This window comes from Leguminivora glycinivorella, chromosome Z (genome assembly GCF_023078275.1).
Source record: "Leguminivora glycinivorella isolate SPB_JAAS2020 chromosome Z, LegGlyc_1.1, whole genome shotgun sequence".
Lineage (NCBI taxonomy): Eukaryota > Metazoa > Arthropoda > Insecta > Lepidoptera > Tortricidae > Leguminivora > Leguminivora glycinivorella.
This window is the reverse complement of record NC_062998.1, coordinates 49,493,111-49,520,433: the sequence shown is the minus strand read 5'-3', so window position 1 is coordinate 49,520,433 and position 27,323 is coordinate 49,493,111. Positions and strand designations below refer to the sequence as shown.

General features: G+C 35.9%; 1 protein-coding gene across 3 annotated transcripts in view; it reads left to right on the top strand.

The window, feature by feature from the left end:
* The window catches only part of LOC125240641 (anion exchange protein 3), a 216,343-nt gene that overhangs the window by 34,931 nt on the left and 154,089 nt on the right, over positions 1–27,323 (top strand). The window contains exons 1-2 of one of the 3 annotated variants that reach the window (XM_048148635.1): positions 6,482–6,590; positions 8,293–8,430. The exons of 1 other annotated variant lie outside the window; for it this stretch is intronic. In XM_048148635.1, coding sequence (XP_048004592.1) covers positions 8,380–8,430 — 51 coding nt within the window. In that variant the 5' untranslated portion in view covers positions 6,482–6,590; positions 8,293–8,379. Of the gene's footprint in view, positions 1–6,481; positions 6,591–8,292; positions 8,431–27,323 lie in introns of those variants that run through there. One more of the 3 variants, XM_048148637.1, reaches the window with a different exon arrangement.

Below are 27,323 nucleotides of genomic sequence, written 5' to 3'. Positions count from 1 at the left end.
ACTCGCTTCGCTCGTGGTTCAACTATAAAATCCTTTCGCTTGTTCGTTTTTCAATTCCACACTCGGCTTTAAAATACAACTTTGCCTCCTTGTATAACAAATAACTATTGCTTTTGCCCAGCAGTAGGACACTATAAATAAATAAATATTGGGGACACCGACGACACCGTACACAAATCAACTTAGCCCCAAACTAAGCAAAGCTTCTATTATGGGTGCTAAGCGACGATATACATAATTAAATATATAACGGGCTAATAATGAAGTGCCTAATAGATTGTCTCTCCCAATAAGGACCACAACGTAACAAATAGACTCAACAGTTGAATTGTGTCACAAGTGGAAAATCCATGTCCATACTTAATATTATAAACGGGGAAGTGTGTGTGTCTGTTTGTTTGTCCGTCTTTCACGGCAAAACGGAGCGACGAATTGACGTGATTTTTTAAGTGGAGATAGTTGAAGGGATGGAGAGTGACATAGGCTACTTTTTGTCTCTTTATAACCCCCCACTTCCCGAAAATGGGGGGGGGGAAAGTTTGTATGGAGCATTCCTCAGTTTTCGAATTTAACGCGAGCGAAGCCGCGGGCAAAAGCTAGTAATATTATAAATGGGAAAGTGTGTGTCGTGTGTCTGTTTGTTTGTCGGTCTTCCAGGGCAAAACGGAGCGACGAATAGACGTGATTTTTTTCGTTTTAAGCTCAACGAGGGTGCGGTGTGCTGATGACGGGAGGACTTACGGAACTAACTTGGTCCGTTTATTGTCCTTTGAGTCGTCGGCAACCCGAACCCTCCTTGGAACTTGTACACTCCTTTTTGCTGTGTACTTAACACAGCAAAAGGGAATGTACAAGTTTCTAATGGGGTGGCAACGCGCATGTGACACTGTTTGAGTTGCAGGCGTCCATAGGTTACGGTGACCGCTTTACATCAGGCGGGCCGTATAATTGTTTGCCACCGACGTAGTATAAAAAAAAAAAGTCGAGATAGTGAAAGCGATGGAGAGTGCTGAGTGACATAGGCTACTTTTTGTCTCTTTCTAACGCCCCACTTCCCGAAAATGGGGGGTGGAAGTCCGTATGGAGCATTTTGCAATTTTTGAATTGGTACGCGAGCGCAAAATCTAGTTACTGTATATTTTCCACATGTTTTGTATGAAATTCTCTTCGCATGAGATCACCAGCGCTCGGCATGCAAAGACAATAGCTGCGAAGATAATGAGGATAGCTCCGACTGTAATTTTTTAAATGCATGTTATGGCTCTGTGTGAGACTACCGTTGTTAGACTCCACACTAGCCACACTGAAATTCTTGCAGTGACTAACTAGAAAATAAAATATAGAAACCGAAGTTTCGTAATAATTCCTGCGCATTATCAAAGACGTATAGGTATAGCTCCGTATAATTTTTATCCATACGAATTAATTCGGCCTGCAACGTAATGCAAACACACTCGCGTTAAACGCTCGTTGACAGGACAGTTGTCATTGACTGTCATCGCAACCACGTACAGTACATTGCTGCTGGATTTTTTTTTTTAAATTCCTTATGGGGTGAAACTCAAAAACACCTCTTAATTATTGATAACAATATATGCCTGGTTTAATGGTTTATGCGTGTAAGGACTATATTGTCACAGTGTATCTATGACAGAATATAAAAACCGGCCAAGTGCGAGTCGGGCTCGCGCACAAAGGGTTCCGTAGCAGCAAACCAAAATTACAGTTAAATCAACCTATCTCAAAAACTATAAGAGATACTTTGATCAAACCAAAAATCGTTGAAAGAGTTAATTAGCATGCATCACCTCTATTTTTTTTAGAATTTTATACCCCGTAGTTATAAAAATAGAGGGGGGGGGACATACTTTTTACGACTTTGAGAGCTGATATCTCAAAAACCGTTCACTTAAGAAAAATGTTTTTTAGAAAACTTTATATCATTTTAAAAGACCTTTCCATTGATACCCCACACGGGTATGTACATCGAAAAAAAAATTTTCATCCCTCAGTTACATGTATGGGGGCCCCACCCCCAATTCTTTTTTTTTACTATTTAGTGTCATAATTTTGTAGCGGTTCATACAACACATATTCCCATCAAATTTCATCACTGTAGTACTTATAGTTTCCGAGTAAATCGGCTGTGACAGACGGACAGACGGACAGACGGACAGACGGACAGACGGACATGACGAAACTATAAGGGTTCCGTTTTTGCCATTTTGGCTACGGAACCCTAAAAATGTCCACATTGAGCCTTACAAAAGTCTATATTATATTATACAATATTATCGTTTATGGGTGTTTACATGAAAATTTGCTGTGAAAAAATGTGCTGACATGAAAATTTTAATATTATTATTTACTAAAAGAATGAGATGAATTTGTAGGTACCTATTACGTATAGACATTATTGCTATATATGTACAGGGTGGCTCGTTCAAATCGGTCAGTATGGGAAAGTCTGAAACTGTATGACATACGAAGATTTGTTCTTAGGAACCATGTCACCGATTTTGATAAAAAGAAAAACTGCATTCATACATTTGAAAAAAAAAACTGTACCTAGCTAGGGAATCACAGATAGACAGACAGACAGACACGTCAAACTTATACCACCCCATCGTTTTTGCGCGTCGGGGGTTAAAAATAGGTAACACCCTTTTACTGTAGTCTTCTCAATAGCTTGATGACTTGTCTAAAAGGTAAGTTATCTGTGGTCCATCGCTTACTACCTGTAGAGTTACATGCGTAAAAAAACTGAATCATTGATGACCTACGAGCACAAGTATTTTTTTTCGCGATAGTACTGCGAGGTTCAAAAGTGCATACCCACTTCATAAATGATTAAATGAATGAGTAATTTTTTCTGCTGCTACGTGTACCAAGTTTAGTTCAGATTAGTATTAAATTTCATTACATGCATAATAACCAGAGATCGGATTTTTGTGCGACATCTCATACTAAAAGTCATTAAAATGACGTAAGTCACTAAGAATGTCGCAAATCCGTCCGATCTCTGATTCTGATAATAACCAAACCACAAAATTAAAATTTTGAAATAAACCCCGACCGCGACATAGTGGACCGATTTTCATGAAACATGGCTAAGAACACTCCCGATTAACTCAGCTTTCAGACAAAAAAAAAATCTAAATCGGTTCATCCGTTCGGGAGCTACGATGGCACAGACAGACACACACACACAGACAGACAGACACGTCAAACTTATAACACCCCGTCGTTTTTGCGTCGGGGGTTAAAAATACGTGTTTCTAAATACAAAATTCAATTGAAAACGGTTATCAATTTGCGAAATGTCTCACTTATCAACTTCTCAATGTTTTTGCGATACTCACGATATGATAATGTGAAGCACGATAACACGACCAGTAGGTATTTGATGGTATCGGATAGTGCATAGTACGTAATATGTGAAAAATAATTGTAACGAATAATAGTATTTTTCAGTACATATGGTGTTTTTTTTACGCACTAGTGCGAGAATTGGTTCATTATATGCCAGGTCGAAACTTTGGAGGCTCATCTGTACTGAAAAACGTCACTCGTGTCGATTTAAAACACTCCCTTCGGTCGTGTTTTAATCTATCGCCACTCGTTTCGAACTTCCTCTTTTTCGCACTTGTATCGAAATGTACTATTATACAATCGTGATATAATACAAAGCTTTTCAGTCGAGTACCATGTTCAGGCCACGAAGCTTGCTGAGTGGCCTAATAGTAAGGTACGAGAAAAGTGAAAAGCTTAATTATATCACTATTGTATACAATACTTTTTCTACGAGTCATCATCTTCATCATCAATGAACGGAAATATCATCATTCATGCAAGTTAAAATTAATGTTAATAGCGTCGTTCACCGTTATATCAACATTACCGAATTACCTAGCAACCAATTGTTTGTAATAACCGTCTCTGATTGGCCGATAACGCGACAGATAAAAAAAATGTGTTTCAGATTCAGAAAAAATTGCCAGTTATCGCAAATTAGTATAGAAATTGTATGAAGAATTAGTATAGAAATCAATAAATTGTATGAAGTTCTATTTTTGAAATTATTACAGTTAACTAAAGTCAACTATAATGAGCTTATTATATTTGAGTCGGAACTGCCATAGAGTATCCAACACTGAAAAGTTAGCACTTATAGTTTAGTCTGTGGTGCCCTAATTGACAGATTACAGTCGACGAGTAGAAAAAACCAATTTCGATTAAACTGATAAGTACGTCTGTCGATAATAATCTAGGTATTACCAAAGACATAATATATAACTCCCTATAGACAGCTACAGTCTAAGAAAAAAACGTACCTACCTCAGAACCATATAGAAATAGGTACGGTGGCCTAGATGGCGGTACACCTTTGGTGGACGCTCGGCTAGATGGCGCTAATATTAATATTTGATATTTTAATACATATCAAGCTAAGAATATGGGCTAAATTGTCAAAACTGAGGTTTAAAAGTTTTAAGCTTGTGTCGAGAGATGGCAGTCTATGCACTGTGATCACATATTTTACTTTGACAGTAACTCTATATAATACTTGATCCTCTTTGGTATTACCGAAGACATACAGTCTAAGTCCGTTTTTACATTATCCGACCCGATATGGAATGTCGGAAGGATTTCAATAGAAAAAATCCAAGATGGCGCCTGTAATGTATGGAATATCGGTCCTACATCCGATATCAGATCGGATAATGTGAAAACGCACTTACAACTTTCGTACAGTAAATAAATTTAAATTGACACATTAGTTTTAATCTTTTTTAATGTTTAATGAGTCATTTTGAGAATAATAAAATTACAGTCAACTGCAAATTCTACTTCAAATAACGTGAAAATACTCAGCAGCCTATTCGGTTTAGGTGAATTGATAAGTTATTTTCCCCTCACTAGCTCGGAAACACGTGTTTTGTCCTTTAATACCAGCGGGTAAAAACGCATTTTATCCACTAGTGGGTATAGTAATTTGACCTTGAATAAAGTTAAATTAACTGCTTTAAAATTGATAAAAGTAGGTGAATCTAGTAAAAAAGATGATTTACCACCTGTGGAACTACTGGAAGCAGTGATTAACGCATTTTTTGCGTTGTAGTAGTTTCCTCGCTATAGTGAGGGGAAAAGTTTTGTGTTACTCTCGGGTGCAAATGTATTTTACTTCTCGTGTGTTAAAAAACTCGCAAGTTCAGGATTCTATTCTCGAACCACTCGCTTCGCTCGTGGTTCAACTATATAATCCTTTCACTTGCTCGTTTTTCAATTCCACACTCGGCGTTAATACAACTTTGCCCCCTTGTATAACAAATAACTATTTCTCCCTTACTTTTATTTGTCATTTATAGCGAAATCTAAATGCACTAAAACCCCCACCTTATGGATGTCAAGCCAAGTCTATTCCTCAACTAACCATAAAATTAAAACTTTGAAAAAAACAGCGACTGTCTGTTGGGTTGTCTGTGTGTGTGTGTGTCTGTCTGTGACATCGTAGCTCCCGGACGGATGAACCGATTTAGATTTTTTTTTTGTTTGAAAACTGAATTAGTCGGGAGTGTTCTTAGCCATGTTTCGTGAAAATCGGTCCACATTGCTGTGCATGTGCTGCCCAGCAAACCCACACACATGCTCCGTGGAAGATCTACGGGACGCGACAGACAGGGCAATAAGCGTCGCGACCTTCTGGTCCCGCTTAATATATAAAAAAAAAAAAACATTCAGTCGAATTGAGAACCTCCTCCTTTTTTGAAGTCGGTTAAAAAGAAAAGAAACCATCGACACGAGAAGAAGAAGGTCCACATTGTCGGAGTTTTCTTTTTTCAAAATTTTTATTTTTATTTGCAGTAATCAGCATCACGGTCTTGAAACTCTTATCAAAATACAATCTGAACTGTGGTGATGTTAGAATCGGCCTCTCGCTCTTGATACTAATCTTAAGATAATATTGTGTCAGACATCTTTGTACGATTATTTGTGCATGAACAGACTTATGAGTCTTATGACTATACATTCTGGGAAACAGAACCGTAGGTATTGATGTCTAGAAAGTCACCTTATTACCTAAATGAGCATTTCTTTTTTTTTGCCAATATTTTTTTTTATTGTTTTAGGGAATTTTAGGTCAATTGTACTCAGAATCACGAGTACTTTCAATCTCACTGGGAGACAAAAATTGTCCCAGAATTTCCATACATTTTTGTTACTTTCCTCTTTTGTTACCCCATACAACATGTACTGAAAATGGTAACAAAATAAGAAAAAATCGTATGGGACAATTTTTTTAACTACTAGGATTGAAAAGGCTAGTAATTCTGAGTAGAAATAGCATATTTTTTTCAAAAATATCACACTTCATAAATGTGGCAAAAAAAAAAAGAAATGCTCAAATAACAACCTACCAAGAACTTCGATCAGTGACTATGGCTACCTAGTTACGTTAATTGGTTTTTTTATGGGATAGGAGGCAAACGAGCAGACATGCTGCCTGATGGTAAGCGATCACTGCCGCCCTTGGACACCTGAAACACCAGAAATGTTGGAGATGCGTTGCCGGCCTTTAAGACGATACGGTAGGGGTCAATTTTCCATACAAACGCTCTCGACTATTTCCTCCCTGGTTTTTGAAGATAGAGCAATGATTTCTTCAACACAGATTGTTATTATTTTTTATCTGTGTCGGACCGTTTTGATTTTTTTGATATTCTGCTTTTTAAAGATTCTAGATCCAATCAAAAATTTCCAAAAACGGCCTTTTTCATTGTGGCGCAAAAAAAGGTGTGATACTCAAGATTAGTAACAATTAACCAAAAAAGCTAAACGGTCCGACATAGATTATTTCATTTTTATTCAGATTCTCAATTTTCGTTCCGATTGATTAAGTTTTGAAGGAGGAAAGAGTCGAGAGCGGAACCTCGATTTTAAAGATTTTTTGAAATATCTTTTGACTGAGTTGTTCTTAATGGACAACTTTTTTTCGATAAATCTAGTTAATAACACTTGTATATTTAACTAAAGGGGGGCTCCTTTCTATTTTAGCATTTTCGCTACCGTATCCTCTTAAAAAGTCCTTCAAACCTTCGAGAAAAGAGCGTACACCCACGCTCTTTTCTCGAAGGTTTGAAGGACGTGTCGGTCTGGAAATACCGCATGCAACAATTCATTCCACAGTTTAGCTGTGCGGGGCAGGAAGTTTCTGGAGAACCGCACAGTTGAGGACTGCCAGCCATCTAAATGATGGAGAAAGAAATGTTTCCTCAACGGCTAGGACTGAAAGAGCTACTTCCCTCCTATTATGTTTATTTAATAGTATTTTTTTTTTAAATGTGTCGTCATGGTGTTTGCAGAATTATAAAATAAACAGCCAAATCCAATTAAATGCACTGCCGAAATAGGCTAGTTTCCTATACTTAGAATAATAGTATATTACGATACAAGTGCGTAAAAAAGGAAGTTTGAAACGAGTTGCGATAAATTAAAACACGACCGAAGGGAGTGTTTTAAATCGACACGAGTTACGAATTTCCTTTTTCGCACGTGTGGTGCCCATTATGCCCATTATGTTTTATAAACTATATTGATCAGCCTAGATAGATAAAATTAAAGTACCATGCATTTTCAACACCAGGCAACCAACATTATACCTTATCTGAAAGGCAATTTCTTTACGATTCCTATGAAACAATGATAATGTAGATGAGTCTCCAAATATCCACTTTACTAGGAATTCAGTCGATGCAGTGTCCGTTACTAAGTATTTAAAGCAAAGTAACCACTTTTCCACGTGGATAAGACATTCTGTCATCATCCACCACAGCTCTCACACTGACATACTTGCCAAAGCGAATTTACTAATAAATAATAAATTTTGACAGAAGATTCGGCCGGCTGGTATTCTTATCCACGTGGAAAAGTTTTGATGAAAATTAGAAGCATGATACGCCGGCAGGTGATCGATTTTTGAATTTCGAACGCACGAATTCGCCGTTCGAAAGTCTGTGGACAACGATGTGATGCTATTTTTGAAAAAGGACGGCTAGTAATTTTAAAACGAGTGATAATGTCCACTCGTTTTCGATTCTGTTAGTAGAATTTAAACCGCTAGTAGTGGAGATATTATTGAACGAATTTCACGAAATCGAATGGCCGAGATTCAAAAATCGGCCCCCAGATACGTTACGTCAAAACACGTTTCTCACAATCGAGTTTCAGCGCTGTCAACTCTCCCGTATTTCCTCGCCCTTCAATTTTTCACATCCAATTTTCCGTCAACAGGTAAGCGCGTACGCGCACCCTTCCGGTGCTCGCGTTCAGTCGAGCCGCGAACATCCGCGCGCGACGGACGCACGCACGTGACGCAACATGAGCTCGGGCAAGCGGAAACTGTCGTTCCTCGGCTTCGCGCCGTCACAGGTTAGTTTTGTGAATGTGTTGAGTGTATGAAAGTGTGTTTATATTTTGCGTGGACTGAATAAAATCTGTCTGTGAAGTGGTCAGACGGACTGAAAATTCAATTCGAACTTTAAGATTCGTGAAATATTAGCTCTAGATGGGATACGTATATAATATGTTAGTGTCGAAACTGAGTTTTGTTTGAAGAATCGTCATTCTTGACACTTATGTTCGATCCATATATCGTATCGAGAGAAAATATTATTTGACTTAATCTTAAATTCGAATAGTGAAGAGTCGTATAAAAGACCATGTTCGATAGTTTTTATGACACATTTTGGTTGTATTTTTGAAATTTAGAGGTCTGTATATTACGACAAATCTGGCAACACTAAAAAATGAGAACGATTAATAAGATTTTGGTATCATGTTTTGTACGATTTGGGACAACCCAGTCTGGAATAATCCAAGTATTCAATTTCAGGGAAAATATTTCCAAAATATGGGGCTAATTATGAAAGGACGTCCTGTATATTTATACAGGGTGGTTAAACACCGTTACCTACTAATTTATGGGGTTAATATATTATGGTCCATTTCAAGTAAAAATAGTAGTTTTTTCGATTGTAAAAAAGGCGGTAACTATATCCATAATACATTCAATAATATATCCATAATCATTATATCGACGACCTTATTATTGAAAACGTATAGTTCATACTTAGCAACTTGAGACCACCCAAGAAATTGATAAAAAAAGTGTTTCATACAGTTTGGCGGTCCGACCTTGATGACATTTACTATGATAGTAATTTTTTTTGCGACTTTTTTTTGGGTCTTAGTAAAAGTTGTTCAATAAGTGCGATCTATTATTATTGTGAGTGACAAACAAGTACGTAGGTGACTTAATGATATTGATGTACAATTAGAAAGAGTTGAAGGGTTGCACCAAACCGTCTGTCACCGTCAAAATGTTCGTTAAATTTTATTGTATGAGAAGTTCCATAGACCTCTGCCGCGAGACGATGATGTGTCTGTTAACTATGTTTGATGCAACTGGCCCTATCTTAGATATTGATATTCGTCGTTACTAATTTGTCATATAAAATTTATAATATAATTATTGCATTATCATGACTTTCAGTATCACAACGCGTTTTGCACACACCATCATCATTAGCTTCCATATTCAACAATTTATAATAAACTGATTTGATTTTCTTTAAATTATAAATTGTATTTAAGCTTTTTTGTTATGAGTGATAAAATTAAGTGACTTACTAGTAGTAAAATAGTCATAACAAATAAATAGTCATTTCGAATTTTAACCCTTAAATGCATGACCTTGACAAAGATTATTCAAATTCGAATTTTGACATGCTGTCAATAGAGTCAAAAATGCATGACACATATATACATCACTATGCATTTAAGGGTTAACAAAGCACTGCGAATGTATGTTTTATGTGTCACTGCAACCAGAAACGTCATTTATAACACTGACAGATCATATCCATCCACAGACCACCTCAACTATTAGACGGAGCATTCAAGTGACCACATATCTAGTAATTTCAGGGTACGCAGCCGAATAAAAAAAAAAAAAATGGCACAAACGCTCACGAAACGAAACTCTCGTAGATATCTGTCTCTGTCGTTCTTGCGTATTGGCACGACAGAGCCAGACTACCTTTCGCGGTGTTTCGTTTTCGTTTCGTGTCGCAGAAATGCCATTCGGCTACGGCACCTGGTACGTAATCGCTTGATTCAGTTGTGTCAACGTTTATGTACAGTCAACCAATTGGAACCCTAGGCCACTGTATAACTATGTCATAGTGACGTTATAAATCAGGTTGTAAGAAATCTCTTACTGCTTGTCATTTTGACATGGTTGTAGAGTGGCCTAGGGTTCCAATTGATTGACTGTACAATGGGGGCGATTTTTGAATGTCGAAAATGACTCGTCCTATTTCAAAAATGGAATTTTCTTCGTTTGGAATTCATTTGTGCGTTCTAAATTCAAAAGTTGGTCCCAGCATTCGTATAATTTTGGAATATTTATGAAAACACACTGTTTCACGTTCGTGTTTTAAAATGAAAGCCGCGGACGTGAAATGCTCCTATCATTTAAAATAGAAGAGCGACGTAGTTAGACAACAAGGCCTTGCATTCGTTCAAATGTACGTCCGACATCAGAACGGTGATATCCGAGAGATTCCATTCAGTCATCGTGCTTCGCTCGCGCCAATACTACGAGCAAAGATATACCTCCGTATAGACAGATAGGCAAATGTGTCGCTTAACTACGAAACCTGGGTAAATCCACTCGGCTTTAAGGTTGAATATATACATACATACATACAATCACGCCTGTATCCCATAAAGGGGTAGGCAGAACACATGAAACTACTAAAATGCCACTCTTGGCAAATAAGGGGTTGAAAGAAAACGAAACTGTGACATTGCAGTGACAGGTTGCCAGCCTCTCGCCTACGCCACAATTTAACCCATATACCCATTTACCCATTTTTGAATATATAGAAAATATAATATGATCTGAAAGATAATCAACCTTATAGAAGAATGGATTAACCCAATTTTGAAGTTAAGCTACATAAATAAGGTGTAAGAAAAAAACGTACATCTGGACTATCAATAAAAATGTACGGTCGTCTAGATGTCGTAACTTTGGTTCAATCTCGGCTAGATGGCGCTAATATTACATATCAAGCAAATTGTCAAAATGAAGGTTATAAACTTTTAATCCTGTGTCGAGAGATGGCAATTATAGTTTTATTTATTAATATAATTGCAGCTGATAGCTGATGCGTGTATATCACTGCACTTGTTTATATATGTGTCGGCGGCCGAACAAAGAATCCGCCAGATCACGAGATTCCTAGGCATATCGTAAAACGGCGCCAAATCATGATTTAGCGTAGTACAGCAATTCCCGTCAACTTTGTACAAAAATTAAGGGAAAAGTTAAATTTGTTTTTATTAATTCCTATTTTGTTACCAAGATTTTGTTGATTAATTGAGATTTTATTAAGTTTTATTCCGTCATTAAGATTCTCTAGTATCTATATTTTCTTAATTATAACAATTATCCTGTATATATCTTACGAAAGTCGAATTATATTACTAAATGTTGGTAACAAAATAGGATCAATTAAAATTTGCTGACGTGGCATTGTACAAAGTTGACGGGAATTGCTGAGTAACGATTTGCCCAGTGACGTTTAAGCAGATCATGAAATTCCTAGGCATATCATGAAACGCCGCCATTTTGTGATTTCACCAAGTAAAACCCGCCAGTGGCATTTAGGCAGATCATGTGATTCCTAGGCGTATCATGATACGCCGCCATATCGTTCAATACTTAAGTAGGGTTATGCACTGTGACTACACAATATTTTACTTTGACTTTAATTCTCTAAGTACTCGATCCTCTTTGCTACAGGCAAGCGAGAGCGAAATGATACCCGAATGACTTCAAACGCCCTAATGATACCATTGTACGAATGGGCCTGATAATGTATTCGTTCTCTGTAAACGATGCCCTACCAGGCCCCGTATCCGAATGGCATTTCTGCGACGCCAAACGCCGCAGAAATGTAGTCTGGCTCTGTCGCGCCAATAAGCAGGAGCGATAGAGATAGATAGCTACAAAAGAGATATTGTCGATAGAGTTTGTGCAAGCAGCGTTGTTAATGGTGCAATTTAAATCGATACAGATTTTATACGGTTTCTATGTTAATTTGTATGGAGAAGGATTCTTTATTAGCAAATACTTTGCATTGATGTCATTATGTATGGATATATGCAATTTAAACGTAGTTATGTCTAATATAGCGTATTAGTCACCTGACATTCTTAGATAAAATATGTGCCAAGCTCTTTAAATCGTGTCAGATATTTTGCGGTTCTTTTTTACCCCCGACAGAAAAAGGACGGGGTGTTATAAGTTTGACGTGTCTGTCTGTTTGTCTGTCTGTCTGTCTGTGTGTCTGCGTGTGTGTCTGTCTGTGGCATCGTAGCTCCCGAACGGATGAACCGATTTAAATTTTGTTTTTTTTTGTTTGTAAGCTGAATTAATCGGGAGTGTTCTTAGGCATGTTTCATGAAATCGGTGAAATGAATCGTTCCACTATGTCGGGGATTTTTTTCAAAATTTTAATTTTGTGGTTAGGATATTGTAACACTTGCTTCACAGGCTTTGTACTTACAATTACATATTGAAAAAAAAAAAGAAAATTGTTCTCGCTTTGTTAAATAATCCATTTTTTTTAAATCGATAACATTTGTATTAAAAGTTCACGCTATATGTAATTATCAGCAGGCATCGTTGTATATGAACGCCTATGTACAATTCTAGCCCCAAAACAGCTCGCCCTCGTTGAGCTCTGGCAACCTTACTCACCGGAAGGAACACAACGATATAAGTAGTGACTAGTGTGTGTATCTAGGCTTTTGGCTGAGGCTTTCTGTAAGGAAGCTCTGTCCAGATCGGGGGTCCATTTCTACAAACTCCACTCCAATAGTCAACACAAACTGTCAAACTCTCATGTCATGGTATGGGTTACCATGACAACATTACTGAGAGAATTAAGAACCAGGTTTCATGTTTGTTCAATAAGTTTTTTGGTTAAAATAGCGCCTACGTGCTTTTTTGGTTCAAACAACAAGTTTTGTTAAGTGTAACTAGTACATTCTACAAGTTACCTACTCGTTATTTGAATCAAAAAGTCGATTTTTTAAAAGCAACATGACACATATTGTTTCAAACATATGTTTGGCTGATTCAATCACATATTTTTTTACAAGTTTGACCTTGTTGTTTGTACAAATTCGACTTGTATCATGAATATTGTGATTTATTCCGTTTACTAAAGTACTTTTGTTTCAAATGGATAAACCCGCAACAAGTCGAACTTGTTAAATTCACAATGCAAATTTCTCTCATACACTCATATTATTATATCTTTCGAGAAATAAGCCCCTGACATAAACTTTAAGCGATAATCTACATTCAGAATGAGAAAAAAGTAATTTTTAGACAGATTTTAATTGGCGAACACAGCATTTAAGACATCGAGTTAATTTTTGTTAACAACTTACGCTAATTGGGAGGTACCAAATTCTGAAAATGCCCTAGTACTTCTAGTACTGATACTGACTGAAATGGCATGACTTCGTGTGTTTCCGTGAAAAGACGAAGGAAAAACATTTCACACTACCCCTCCCTCTTTTGGATGTAATTTAAGTACAAATCCAGTTCCATCATTGAAAAATGAAACAAATGACTGTTTGCACGATATACCTCTCGTTGTTTACAAATGTGTGTATGTGTGTGTACGCAACAGGACAGTTTCCGAACTGAACAATGGCATTATATTCACACGAACTCGATGAAATAAGGAGCTTATTGATTTCAAATCGCATTCGAGTTTGTTGTCATTTCCTAGCCTTGTTTCAAGTTTTACCATATTGTTATACAGGTAAGTTTATTTTTGCTCCAATTAATAAAGCACTTGCACCGTTTTTGATGTGTGATAAACAGTTTTTTGGAATTTCCACGTCTTCCTAGCGTAGTAAATTAGAGAGGCTAACAAAAAATCTATCTAAAAACTATTGATATTATACTTATATATAGGTTATTAAGATAGGTAGGTAAATTTATTTGATAGAAACGTCGTACACCGGAGGGGTTTTCGGGATCTGTTTTGTATGAAGTTCTACAGATTGGAGAATTATAAAGAACCCGTATGGAACTCGATAGTATCGACGCCCCGAAAAACTGTACAAAGCCTTAGAGAAAAAGGTACGAGGCCTAGACGGCGTTAGACCTTTGAGGAACGCTTGGCTAGATGGCGCTAATATTAATATTTGACATTTTAACACATATCAAGCTAACTATATGGGCTAAATTGTCAAAACTGAGGTTCAAAAGTTTTAAGCTTGTGTCGAGAGATGGCAATCTATCAAGGTCTGTGGGCGCCTTTGATAGTAACTCTATGATACTCGATCCTCTTTGGTACTATTAATTCGGTATTAACTCTGTAACCTTTATCAGTACATTCAGCACTCGTCATAAAAAAAATCCTGTCCTTATGTAATAAAGTACTTGTATTATGACAGAAAACAGTAGTAATCATTTTATTGCTCGCGTCAAGTGGTTATCGGTTCGTCATTTAAGGCTCAGTTGCCATTATGAATATTATTTTTCACCATACTAACTAGTTCTTTAAAAACGGATAGAAACATTTTCTCCCCAAGAGTGCAAACTAATTATTTCATAGAATTGAAATTTTAACTTGATGTCTTAAAGTTGACTGGTACAATTTACCTATAAATGATGATTGGGCATTTTCGCGAAAAAAGATTCAAAAACTTTAATGTTTTTCCTACTCAGAATTACGAGCCCTTTCGGTCCTACTAGGTAAAAAAAAAGCGTCCCAAATTTTATTTTCTCCTTCGTTACCATTTTTCAAACACTTTGTACAGGGGTTACAAAGTGGAAAGTATGCAAAATAATAGAAAATTTTGGGACCATTTTTCTGTCTCTTGTTTGTTGCCCTAGATCGAAAGGGCTCGTGATTCTAAATAGGAAAAACATAAAATTTACTTACCTTACATATTTTTGCTGATTGTTCTCGCGAAAATGTCCGATTTTGAATCATAAAAATTTAATAAATTGATGGATTAGTTTAATGTTTTACACTTAATATTTATACTTGTTTGTATATTGAAACTTTTTTGTACATTCTTGAAAACAAACAGTGATGGTTTGGCTTAGGACTTTTTATGGCATACCGTGGTTCTAAAATCCGTGGAGTCGACATATGAAAAATTTTCGAAGTCAAAGTCAAAGTCCAACAGTATGATGTCATATTAAATATAAGTATTTATACATACTGTCACAACGTTACCTAGTTAATTTTAATCGAACGTAGTTAATATTAACTAATAATGTTATTTATTAGTAAATTTTATCATAATCCTATATAATAATACCAAAAAATTACTATTAAGATAAAATCAACTATGTTCGATTAAAATGAACTCAGTAATCAGTATAATATTTTGTTTATTTTACTCAATTTTTGAAGGCAACGGAGAGTTTTCTAAAATGTTAAGGTAAATTTCCTCTTGCCTGTGTATCATTAGGAAACTTGTCGAATTGTTGGTCATTTATTTATACTTTTTCGAGATATCTTTATGCAGCCGGGGTTTTTTTAACCGTATAAAAAGTGGGGTATGGGATATGGGTTAAATTGTGGCGTAAGCGAGAGGCTGGCAACCTGTCACTGCAATGTCATAGTTTCGTTTTCTTTCAACCCCTTATTTGCCAAGAGTGGCACTGAAGCTTTAGTAGTTTCATGTGTTCTGCCTACCCCTTTATGGGATACAGGCGTGATTGTATGTATGTATGTATGTATGTATAACAGTTAAAATAAATTTTGATCAATGAGTTCTGAAAGATATTTTGAAATAATTAATAAGTTTTCCCTCGAATGTCTGAAAATTCTGAATAGATCCGTTGTCTACTTAAACATCCATGTAACCTTAACTTTGCTATTATCTCAGTACCTACACGATATCCTCGATCAACAGTCAACACTTATCCGCAACCTTCAATATTTCGGCGATATCAACAAGATACGATGTGATATTTTTTAGAAAAATGTTTATATCTTTTTTGTTTTTTGACCTATATTTGTGACGTATATAGAAAAATATGTAGATTTTTAGTATCCTTCACCTAGTGTAGCAACCGTAGTGATAAACTAAACGGTTTAGAAGTTAGATGGTTGTAAAGGACACGTCAAAATGCTATGGACGTCCTTTACACCCACGATTTTTTTGAACAATTAGAGTTGATAGGGTCGTAAATGACGGTCTTAGATGATTTTTATACAAATTCGGGGCGTAAATGTAACCGGAATGGTACAAATGGCAACTGTTTTTAGCTTAGTTTACAATTGAGAAACTTGAAAAATGTATCAAAACGTAGTTAATATGGCATAGAATAGCCACATTAGTGTTACAGTGTATATTTATCTAAATATTTAACAGTGACAAAGAACAAGACTATTTTATATCCAGTTTTGCAATAAAGAAACAACATTTGCTTAAAAACTATCTAATATTTTGGAAAGTTATTATTTTAGTACTCGCCGCTCGGCTGTCTCAATAAGTTACGCATTCAGTATTTAATTCTAGCAGGGAAACGATTTCGTAGTTTAAGTAAAACACTAATTGTAATCACGTAAACTTTAATCAGCAACTGTGAATAGTAGACTATATTAATACGACAGTAATTTTAAGTCTAAAGTAGAAAGAAGTTTTAAGAATAACTAAGAGTTAAGTACTTATTTATAAACGCAAGTTAGGACGCGTATACAAACTGTATATATAGTCAAGACTACCTACTATGTTGATTCATATTTTTGATAATTTTAAAATAGAAGATTGTTATTTAGTCTTAAACCTGTTAAATAAGAATAATTTTAATTATGAGTTCAATCCTAGAAATATTATAGTCAATGCTTTAAGTACCTGGGTACATAGCCAAGTCACCAAACGCTAACGCTCATTCGCTAGCGAAACGCACCTGTTATTGTCGCAGTCGCACTTAATGTTAGTATAGTCTACTGTTAAAGTTTACTGCCGGCGTAGCTGAATGGCAATCGTCGACAAAAATGCAGTCTGGTGCAATACGCAAGAGCGATAAAGATATATAGCTACGAAATAGATATTATCGTGAGCGTTTGTGCATTTGGGTACGTACCCTGATTACCATAATGTTTTTTTAATTACCTACATCTCGCCGCAGTATAATAATACTACGAAAGCGTTTCCCTGCTAGAATTAAAGACTGAATGCGTAACCTACTGACTATTCAGACAGCGGCGAATACTAAAAAAATAACTTTGAATTTGTTGCCAAAGTATTAGATAGTTTTTAAGCAAATATTGTTTCTTTATGACAAAACTGGATATAAAATATTAGTCTTGTTCTTTTTTGTTGCTAAGATAGCTTAGATAAATAATACACTGCATTAAACTGATGTAGAGCTATTCTATGCCATATTAAGTACGTTTTGATACATTTTTCCAGTTTTTAATTGTAAACTTAGAACAACATTTGTACCATTTCGGTTACAATTACGCCCCGACTTTGTATAAAAATCATCTAAGACCGTCATTTACGACCGTATCAAATCATGGGTGTAAAGGACGTTATAACATTTTGACGTGTCCTTTACAACCATCTATCTTCTAAATCGTTTAGTTTATCACTACGGTTGCTACACTAGGTTAAAGATACTCGTAATCTGCATATTTTTCTTATACACGTCACAAATATAGGTCAAAAAAACAAAAAAGTGGGTTTATCTTTCTCTTGGAAACCTGCATTACATGTCCTTTACGACAATTGAACCCAAAGATATCGATTACAGTTGCGGATAAAATATTTTTAGTGCTGGTCGTAAAGGACGAAGAACAAAAAACTTGTCCTTTACGCCCAACTTTATCACACTACTATAGAAAGTGATCCTTAAAAAGTAAGGGCTTAAAGGTCAACAATATATAACAAGGTGACTTGCGACTATATTTTTATTTGTAGATTTCCTTTACGACACAAATAATAATTTATAATTAATGACTTGAGATATGTGAACCCAGAGGTAAATGTGGAAAATATCATATTGACAGGTCCCTTCGCGTCACGTTGTGAAAATTTTGCCACGATTATGATGCACAATCGGTTATATTGAATAAATACCGTATTACCGTCTTTCCCATCACGGAACAATGGTGTTCCGGACCTTTGGGAGACGTGCGCGGGGCCGAAGACAACGCGTAGAGGCCCTTTTGATACTTTAACGCAATGTAAAAGGTACACCGAGCGGATGCTGCCCTTGCCCGTATCATAGGACACACGCAGAGGCAGCACCTGCCAGGGTGCAAGGACTATTTAAGAGTTGATGAAATTTAAAATGAACTGGGCTATTGAATGAAAAATCGGACGCCTGGCTAATAGAACGGCATCCAATTTTATTTCCGTTATTAATCCATACTAATAATATGAATGGGAAAGTGTGTGTGTCTGTTTGTTTTTCCGTCTTTCACGGCAAAACGGAGCGACGAATTGACGTGATTTTTTAAGTGGAGATAGTTAAAGGGACGGAGAGTGACATAGACTAGTTTTTGCCTCTTTCTAACCCCCCACTTCTCTAACATGGGGGGGGGGGGGGAGTTTGTATGGAGCATTTCGCAATTTTCGAATTTAACACGAGCGAAGCCGCAGGCAAATGCTAGTACAATAAAAATACCGCTAGTTAAAGTTATGTGAGTGGTGACGGGTCAAAAATTTCACCACACTTTTTTCTCCCGTTTAAAATTTGCGGCCTTACAGGTGAATTTGTTTACTTTATACCCCTTAATCGCTTAGAATGACACTGAAACTTGAGCTGTTTTATTTGTTCTACCTTATTAATTAATAAATAATAATAAATAAAATAAATATTGGGGGACACGTTACACAGATCAACCTAACCCCAAACTAAGCAAATCTTGTACTATGAGGCGACGATATACTTACTTATAGATAAATACATACTTATATACATAGAAAACATCCATGACTCAGGAACAAATATTTGTGCTCATCACACAAATAAATGCCCTTACCGGGATTCGAACCCGGGACCGCGGCTTAGCAGGCAGTCACTACGCAAGGCCAGACCGGTCGTCAATTGAAAATGTTTTGAGACAAATACTCAGCAATACATAATCGGATGTCCACTTCTACTTATATGTACATTAATTTCAGCTTTTAAAATATATATTTTATAATTACAATAAGATATTGATGATTAAATGAGAAAAATAACATAAACTACGTTTGTAAATGTTTGTAACTTTGTATAAAAAAGATCAGTTTAGTTCATCAGTTTCTTCCCGTGGGTGTCTAGAAGCCGACGTGGGATATGTAAATGTTTGTCACTAACAGTTTGTACTTGCCAAGAGTGGCACTGAAAAAGATCAGTTTAGTTCATCCAATATTTTCCCAGTAACAGACTAACGAGGAAGGGGAGAAGGGGGGATTGGTATGGATGCAGGGGCGTTTGAGTTCTCGTATTTCGCACCTGTTGGGCTGCCATGAGTTTTTAATACGTTTATCGAAGAATAATTCAATAAAAGTAAAAGCAATCAAAATATTCTTTATTCAAATAGGCTTACAATAATCACTTTTAAATTGTCAACAGTGTACAATATTCATCTTATTCTAAATATCAGAGCAATTTATTGGTGCAATAAACAATATTGTTTTTCACTTGTGAAAAATTCTGTGAGAAAATAGACTTATTGACCGGGATAGACCGTGATTACCTTTTTGATTTTTGTAGTGCGCCCGTAATTTCGACGCGGTATTGATTTTCTCATTGCGACTGATGCTTGCATATACGATTTGCACATACCCTTAATTTTTCAATTTCAATTTCGTTTCTTTCACTCGATTTTTATATGAGATGGCAGAAATAGTTATAATTACCCCGCCAATTCCAACTATTTATAATAAGTTTCGTTACGGTGAACTTGCACCGGTAAACCGGATATCATAATGGTTTGTCAAAACGTAAAGAACCTAACTTAAACACTCATTTTTATGTAGGGTTGTCGGTTTGTGTAAAAAAACACTTACAAGATATCAGCGGGTTAATTAAAACTGGTCTCCATACTAAAAATAAATAAAAATAAATATTGAGGACACCTTAAAGACTGTATCGTTAAATATGGAGACAACTTTGAGTAGCCGTATTTATTTGCTATATAGCCGTATTTATATTTTTTTCTTATAACAAGACATGGGCTTTAATAAGGCACATAATAAGGTACGCATTTTGTCCTAAAAACTCGACGTAAAGCATGTGGTTTAGACAGCATTGACTTAATCCTCCCGAGTACCAATTACGATTTCGGACAAATGCTACTAGAAAATTCACAAAGTGCGTACAAGACGACACAATTGCGAAAAAAAATTGTACAGTGCGAACCTCAACGATACATGATCCACAAAGCAGAATATCTAGACATAGTCTAGCCTCTGTTATTTAAAAAAAATAAAGTTCATGATCTGTGTATGGCGACCATTTAGAGAATATGGCATGGCGCTTACGCTAACTCCGACTTTGATGTCGAATTTAACTATCATACACTGTTTATATCGATCTGATTTAGGCACTGTTCAGACATTGGCCTATGCCTAATTTTTTTTATCTATTTCTCTCATCCTGCTTGTATCAAAAATTTACGGCAATCCGGAACGTTGCTCAAAAATGCGTTTTTTTTTAATTATATAAATTCACCGCATTTATTCTGCAAGTACCCAATTGAACAACCATGAAGAGGACTCTTAAAAAATATATTTTGGCAGCATATTAACCTTTGTTTGTCGAAATCGTACAAAGAGTCTTTGAGATATTCTCAAATTAAGCCAGATTAGGGGTTGTCCGAAATTTATTTGTTAGACCTTAATGAAAGTACCATAAAGTCCCTAAAATAAAAAAAATAGCAGACCTTCTTATATCAAATAGTACTTACCAATAACTTCAGATCATACTCTCGGACCATAATAATACATAATTATGCACATGTCAACATTTATACGAGGTTTGTTTTGTCCCTATAATTAACGATACAGTCCTTACACAGATCAACTTAGCCCCAAACTAAGCATAGCTTGTACTATGGATGATAAGCGACGATATACATACTTAAATAGATAAATACATACTTATATACATAGAAAACATCCATGACTCAGGAACAAATATCTGTGCTCATCACACAAATAAATACCCTTACCGGGATTCGAACCCAGGACCGCGGCTTAGCAGACAGGGTCACTATCGACTGAGCCAGACCGGTCGTCAATGGGAATCGTGCCTATTAGAAATCTGTCGATACTGTGTCTATAGGTGCATACCATGTACCCGCGCACACCTTATTCTCTGTTCATAATCAGACCAATAAGGGACTAAATGCTTAAAATAATCGATAATACACAATGACGTTCAATAAAATATACTTTTAGCCCTTTCCAGAGCCAGAGTCACTAAATGAGGTATTAATATCGATACAAAACTCGATCTCGATCGATACTTGTACTATTATATATTCTGTGACAAAACCTCGAATCGAGTACATCACTAGTGTTGTTGACAATTAAAACTACCAAATAGTCGAAATTAGCCTCCATCGCAAATTAAGGTCGGCAATTTAAACTATCGCTTAAATGCTATTAAAACATGAAAATCAGAAGATTGAAGGACATACAAACATAATAACCTAACCACAAAATTAAAATTTTGAAAAAACCCGCGACCGTGACATAGTGGACCGATTTTCATGAAACATGGCTAAGAATACTCCCGACTAACTCAGCTTCCAGACAAAATAAACTAAATCAAAATCGGTTCATCCGTTCGAGAGCTACGATGCCACAGACAGACACGCACACAGACAGACAGACAGACAGACAAACAGACAAACAGACAAACAGACAAACAGACAAACAGACAAACAGACAGACAGACAGACAGACACGTCAAACTTATAACACCTTGCGTTGGGGGTTAAAAAAGTTTATAATTATGCAACTAACTGTTAAAAAAAAGTTAAATCACATTAAAACCTGAACATATATGGAACTACAGTGTTTTTTCTTGTTTACCCTAAAAGTATCTAAACTCTTGATGTCTTACTTTGTGAAAGTAACAATTAGGTTGAGGTTAGTTATTTTAGCTAAAAAACGCGTTGCTTTTGTGAATAAAAGTATACTTTTAACGCTTTTCAAAGTAGGTCCCACCCGTCACAGTGACGGGTGAGCAAAATGGGTTATCTGATAAAACTTGAGTTAATGAGTATAAAATCCTTCTTTTAAGTTTAGTTAAACCTAACTGGGTTATATTAAAGCAAATTATATGTCTAATATTGCTTAATTCGGTTGTGGTATTACTTTTTAGAACACAATGAATGCAATGAGGCCTATGAGTCAGGAAGAAGTCTTTTTCATTAAAACTGGTAAAATTTTTGACATTATTTCTGACCCACTGATAAAAGTATGTGGTAATAGACTGTTTGACAAGGTTTGACAATTTTCTGAACCTTTAAAAATTCAAGTTGAAAAAATATTTTTTTTGGTTTAATGCTCTAAGAAAACTACTGAAATTATTACTTGTAACATTAAATAATTAATAAAAGAGCTGATTTAAAGTAAATACAAACGAACTGTCTTTATATTTTTCATATATTTGTATACTCAAATGTTACTCGTCCCACCCGTCACAAAGCGCTGTCCCACCCGTCACAAGCATTGAGAAGCAAAATTATTTTTGTTTTACGAGTTATTTGCGTAAATTATACTAATACCTAATCTATATAATATCAGGAATTAAATAAAAAATGGTTGTTTATCAAAAGTTTCGTAGTTTCTTACCAATTGCGAATTGTGTAAGTCAAGTCGGAGAGGAGAGGCACTTTGAAGTCCCACCCGTCACACTTCTTATACCATCAATTTCTCATAATAATAATGACATTTTCATATTTTTTTTGAAGGTACAGTACGCATTGATTATTCAAGTAATTGATAATGTCATATTTAATACGCTAATTGTTGCCGTTTGGCAGAAATAAAGCAAAATGTAGGCAAAAAAGACTACAGTAAATAGGCTAGTTTCCTACTAGTCAAATCAGCTTCTTTTTAAGAACTGTCAAAACGATTTGCTAATAATTATGGAATTACTACGGTCAATTCAAATACTTTGGCTTATTAAATATAAAGGAGTGACGTCACGGTCAATTCATTTAGATTATTTTATTTTAACTCTTTGGCTTATTAAATATAAATTATGTTTAAACATAACTACTGTTCATGAACTTTAATTATTATTAATTAGAAAAAGCGATAAATATGTGTTCAGTATTTGTTTTTCGACTGAATTTTTTTTTGGACGACCCACCTCTTCTAATTATGTGGTGCTTTAAGATACAGCGGGGCAAATCTCGACTGGGGGGCAATTGTAACTGATCCATTTTTTCCATTATTACACAATTAAGTTGAGTTCCATATTATGTAGTATGTTCCTATTCACTGAACACGCGTGCCGTATATAACCAGTGTAATATCTGGGCAACCGAGCTTCGCTCGGTTCTGTTTCGTATCCTTGACATGTGTCGCCATCTAGTTCAAAAATGAATAGTACCTACATCGAGCGAAAGAATTCTCAGCCTTAACAACACAACTACTCCACACGAGATGGCGCGCATTTCGCCACAAAAACTCAAATAGTGTATTTTCTATTCGTTTTAGCCTTGACCTGTGTCGCCATCTAGTGTTTGCAATAAATAGTACTTACATCGACCGAAAGAATTCTGTCTTAACAGTACAACTACTGCACACGAGATGGCGCGCGAAGAAAAACGCATGAAAACTCGAAAATTCGCGTTTTCCGGGACCTAAGGATAAGTTAGACCGATTTTTCACCCCCAAAAACCCCCACATAACAAATTTCTGCGAAATCGTTAGAGCGGTTTCCGAGATCGTCAGTGTAAATAAATATATATATAAATAAATAAATATACAAGAATTGCTCGTTTAAAAGTATAAGATACAATGGATCAGGAAAAATAGATCAGTTGCATTTGTCCCCCAGTCGGAGTTGACCCACTGTACCTTACTTGTGATTTATCAAGAAACCCTAATAATCAATAAAAAATATTATTGAACAATAAAAACACTAGATAAAATCATAATATATTTGTCCTTGAAAAGCTTAATCAAGCCGATTTCAAGGTGAATTAGTTTGTTTACTTTATTTGCCATTTCTAATGAACTGCATTTTTAGATTGTTTCAGTGATGATACAGGGTAAATTAAAAAGTTTGACGTGTCTGTCTGGCTGTGTGCCTATCTGTCTATGGTGTCTCTCGAACGGATGAACCGATTTAGATTCAGTTTTTTAGTTTGAAAGCTGAGTTAGTCGGGAGTGTTCTTAGCCATGTTTCGTGAAAATCGGTGCACTATGTCGGGGTTTTTTCAATTTTTTTATTTTGTGGTTAGGTTATAGGTTAAACTTTTCGAATGGTGACGGGTTAAGAATTTTATCACCCCCTTTCCTCCCGTGGGTGTCGTAAAAGTCTTTACGGCCCAGCCACGACATTGGTCTAAGCGCGGCAGCGGCGAGCGGCAGGCATACGTGCGAATGAAAAGTCCCATCGCTGTGTCTCGCTTCAATGTATGGCCGCCGCTCGCCGCTGTCGCGCTTAGACCAATGTCGTGGCTGAGCCGTTAATGAGCGTTTAACGCTATTGTGTTTGTATTATAGTTATTTGTTATACAAGGGGGTAAAGTTGTATTTTAACGCCGAGTGTAGAATTGAAAAACGAGCAAGTGAAAGGATTCTATAGTTGGTTCGAGAATAGAATCCTGAACTTGCGAATTTTTTATCGCACGAGAAGTAAAATACATTTGCACCCGAGTGTAACACATAACTTTTCCCCTCACTATAGCGAGGAAACATACAACGCAAAAAATGCGTTTATCACTGCTTCTAGTAGTTCCACAGGTGGTAAATCATCTTTATTACTAGATTTACCTACTTTTATCAATTTTAAAGCAGTTAATTTGACTTTATTCAAGGTCAAATTACTTTACCCACTAGTGGATAAAATGCGTTTTTACCCGCTGGTATTAAAGGACAAAACACGTGTTTCCGAGCTAGTGAGGGGAAAATAAAATTATAATTCTAAGTAACAGTTATCTAATTACATTTCTTATGTTTTTTACTACTGAGCCCGTATTAAATTTACACACTGTATTTATTTATACACAGTGAAGAGTGATTTAAAAGTAGTTGTTACATTTGTTCGTATGAACATTAAACACGTGTGTGTTTATGCAAAACATCGAGTTTGATAAAACGCAGGTAAAAATACAGTTAGGAATTAGCTTTCCACGTAGAGAATGAGGATCACATTGTCAGACTATTACAGCCTGTTTAAATTTTTATACAGTGTCTAAATCTCTTAACGGACGAATTTCTTAACGGTGATTAGTAATCAGACAACTTTAACCTTAGGATTGAGATTAAAAATGTATCCATACGAAATAATTCGGTTCCCAATGTCATTCAAACACAACAAACAAACAAACAATATTTTATTTACAGAAAAAGGGTATAAATTACGTGACAGTGATGTAAAAGACAAATTGTATCACCTTTTTCGACTGTTTTAAACAGTATGCAAATATTTATAAATGGTATACTTACAAAATACAATTATAAAATTTGACTTGTGCGCGACAGCTTACATTATACAATATACACCGTATTTCACTTAACACTAAAAACCTGAAAACAGTTTGTGAATCGAGAGTAGAATCGATTGAGCTATATCTTGATGGGGGTAATATTTTTTTTTTATTTGTATTATTAGTTATTTCTTACGTGCCCATTCTATTGTATTCGTAATACAACATTGTGTATATCGCATTGTTAGAGGTTGTATACCTTTTTCAATATTTAGGGGTATTAATACTGGCTGGTTACTTGCGCGATTATTTTTTCCGCTACGAGTTTGACGTTGTTTGTCAGTTTAATCTTAATGTTTATCATAAGTCATAACAAATGGAACTCGTACCTAATTACAACCTTGTTATTTTGAATGTTGGGTTTAAAATAGCTTACTGTGATTACCTGTCTAATCTGAAGTTTACTGTGACAAAGCTTTAAAGTATTTACAGTGACATCATAGCTGTCTATTGGTAAACCTTATGTCGTTGCAGTAACGTACACAAATACATAGTTTTAAAGTTTATGATGGTAGTTAGTAATTGTTTTATTGAGTGTAGAGTTAAAAGTCGAGTAGAGCTGTACAGAAAATTAAAAATTCAATTGAAAAAAAAGTAAACATCAGATTAAAAGACGAATACTCTAGATAAGTTTAAATCAGTTGGGGTGTCTGAGGTTTTGAGTGATACCGGAAACACGTTGTATATAGGTATATTACATTAGACATTTAACTATTTGTCATTCTGTTGCACACAGTCGCGTTAAATGTTAAATACTCGTTGACAGTTTGTTTTTAAAGGTCATATCGCGCATGTTATGTCATTTACGGTATTGTAACCATGTTTACAGTACAGGTGCTAAAAAAAACTAATTTATGATAATAATAATGAATTATATGTGTAGTTTAATTTATCGGCCGTAAAAGACTTCCACCCTATTATAAAGGTTCATATAACCACATGGTCACTAGTCAGACGTCATATAACGTATCGAGCACCTCGGACCGGTTCCAAATCTGCCTGTCGTGAATCACCCTTAAAAATTATAATACTTAATCGTCTATTAATATATGTATGTATGATTTATTACAGTTATTAAGATATAATACTTTTTTTAATAGCCTATAGGGTGTCCCACTGCTGGGCAAAGGCCTCCCCCCTAGATTTCCAACCCTCCCGATGAAGTGCAGCATCCGTTCAGTTGTTGAGAAAGGGCCAGATCGTGCCGCCATCTCTTTCCGGGCCGACCCCTTGGGCTTTTGCGTTTTGGCACCCACTCCGTAGCTAACTTAGCCCACCGCTGTGGATTCATACGCCGTACATGGCCTGCCCAGTCCCACTTCAACTTGGCGGTTTTGACCCCAACGTCAACAATGCCTGTCTTGGCGCGCAATGTAGTGTTTCGGACCCGGTCAATCCTTTTCACCCCAAGCATGTATGTGAGAAGATATAATACCTACTATTTATCTCTAGCCATAAATTATCTCTGTCATGAAGTTATATTCTTAAAGAATTACAATACTAGTAGCACTGCAAAATTAGTAAAATATA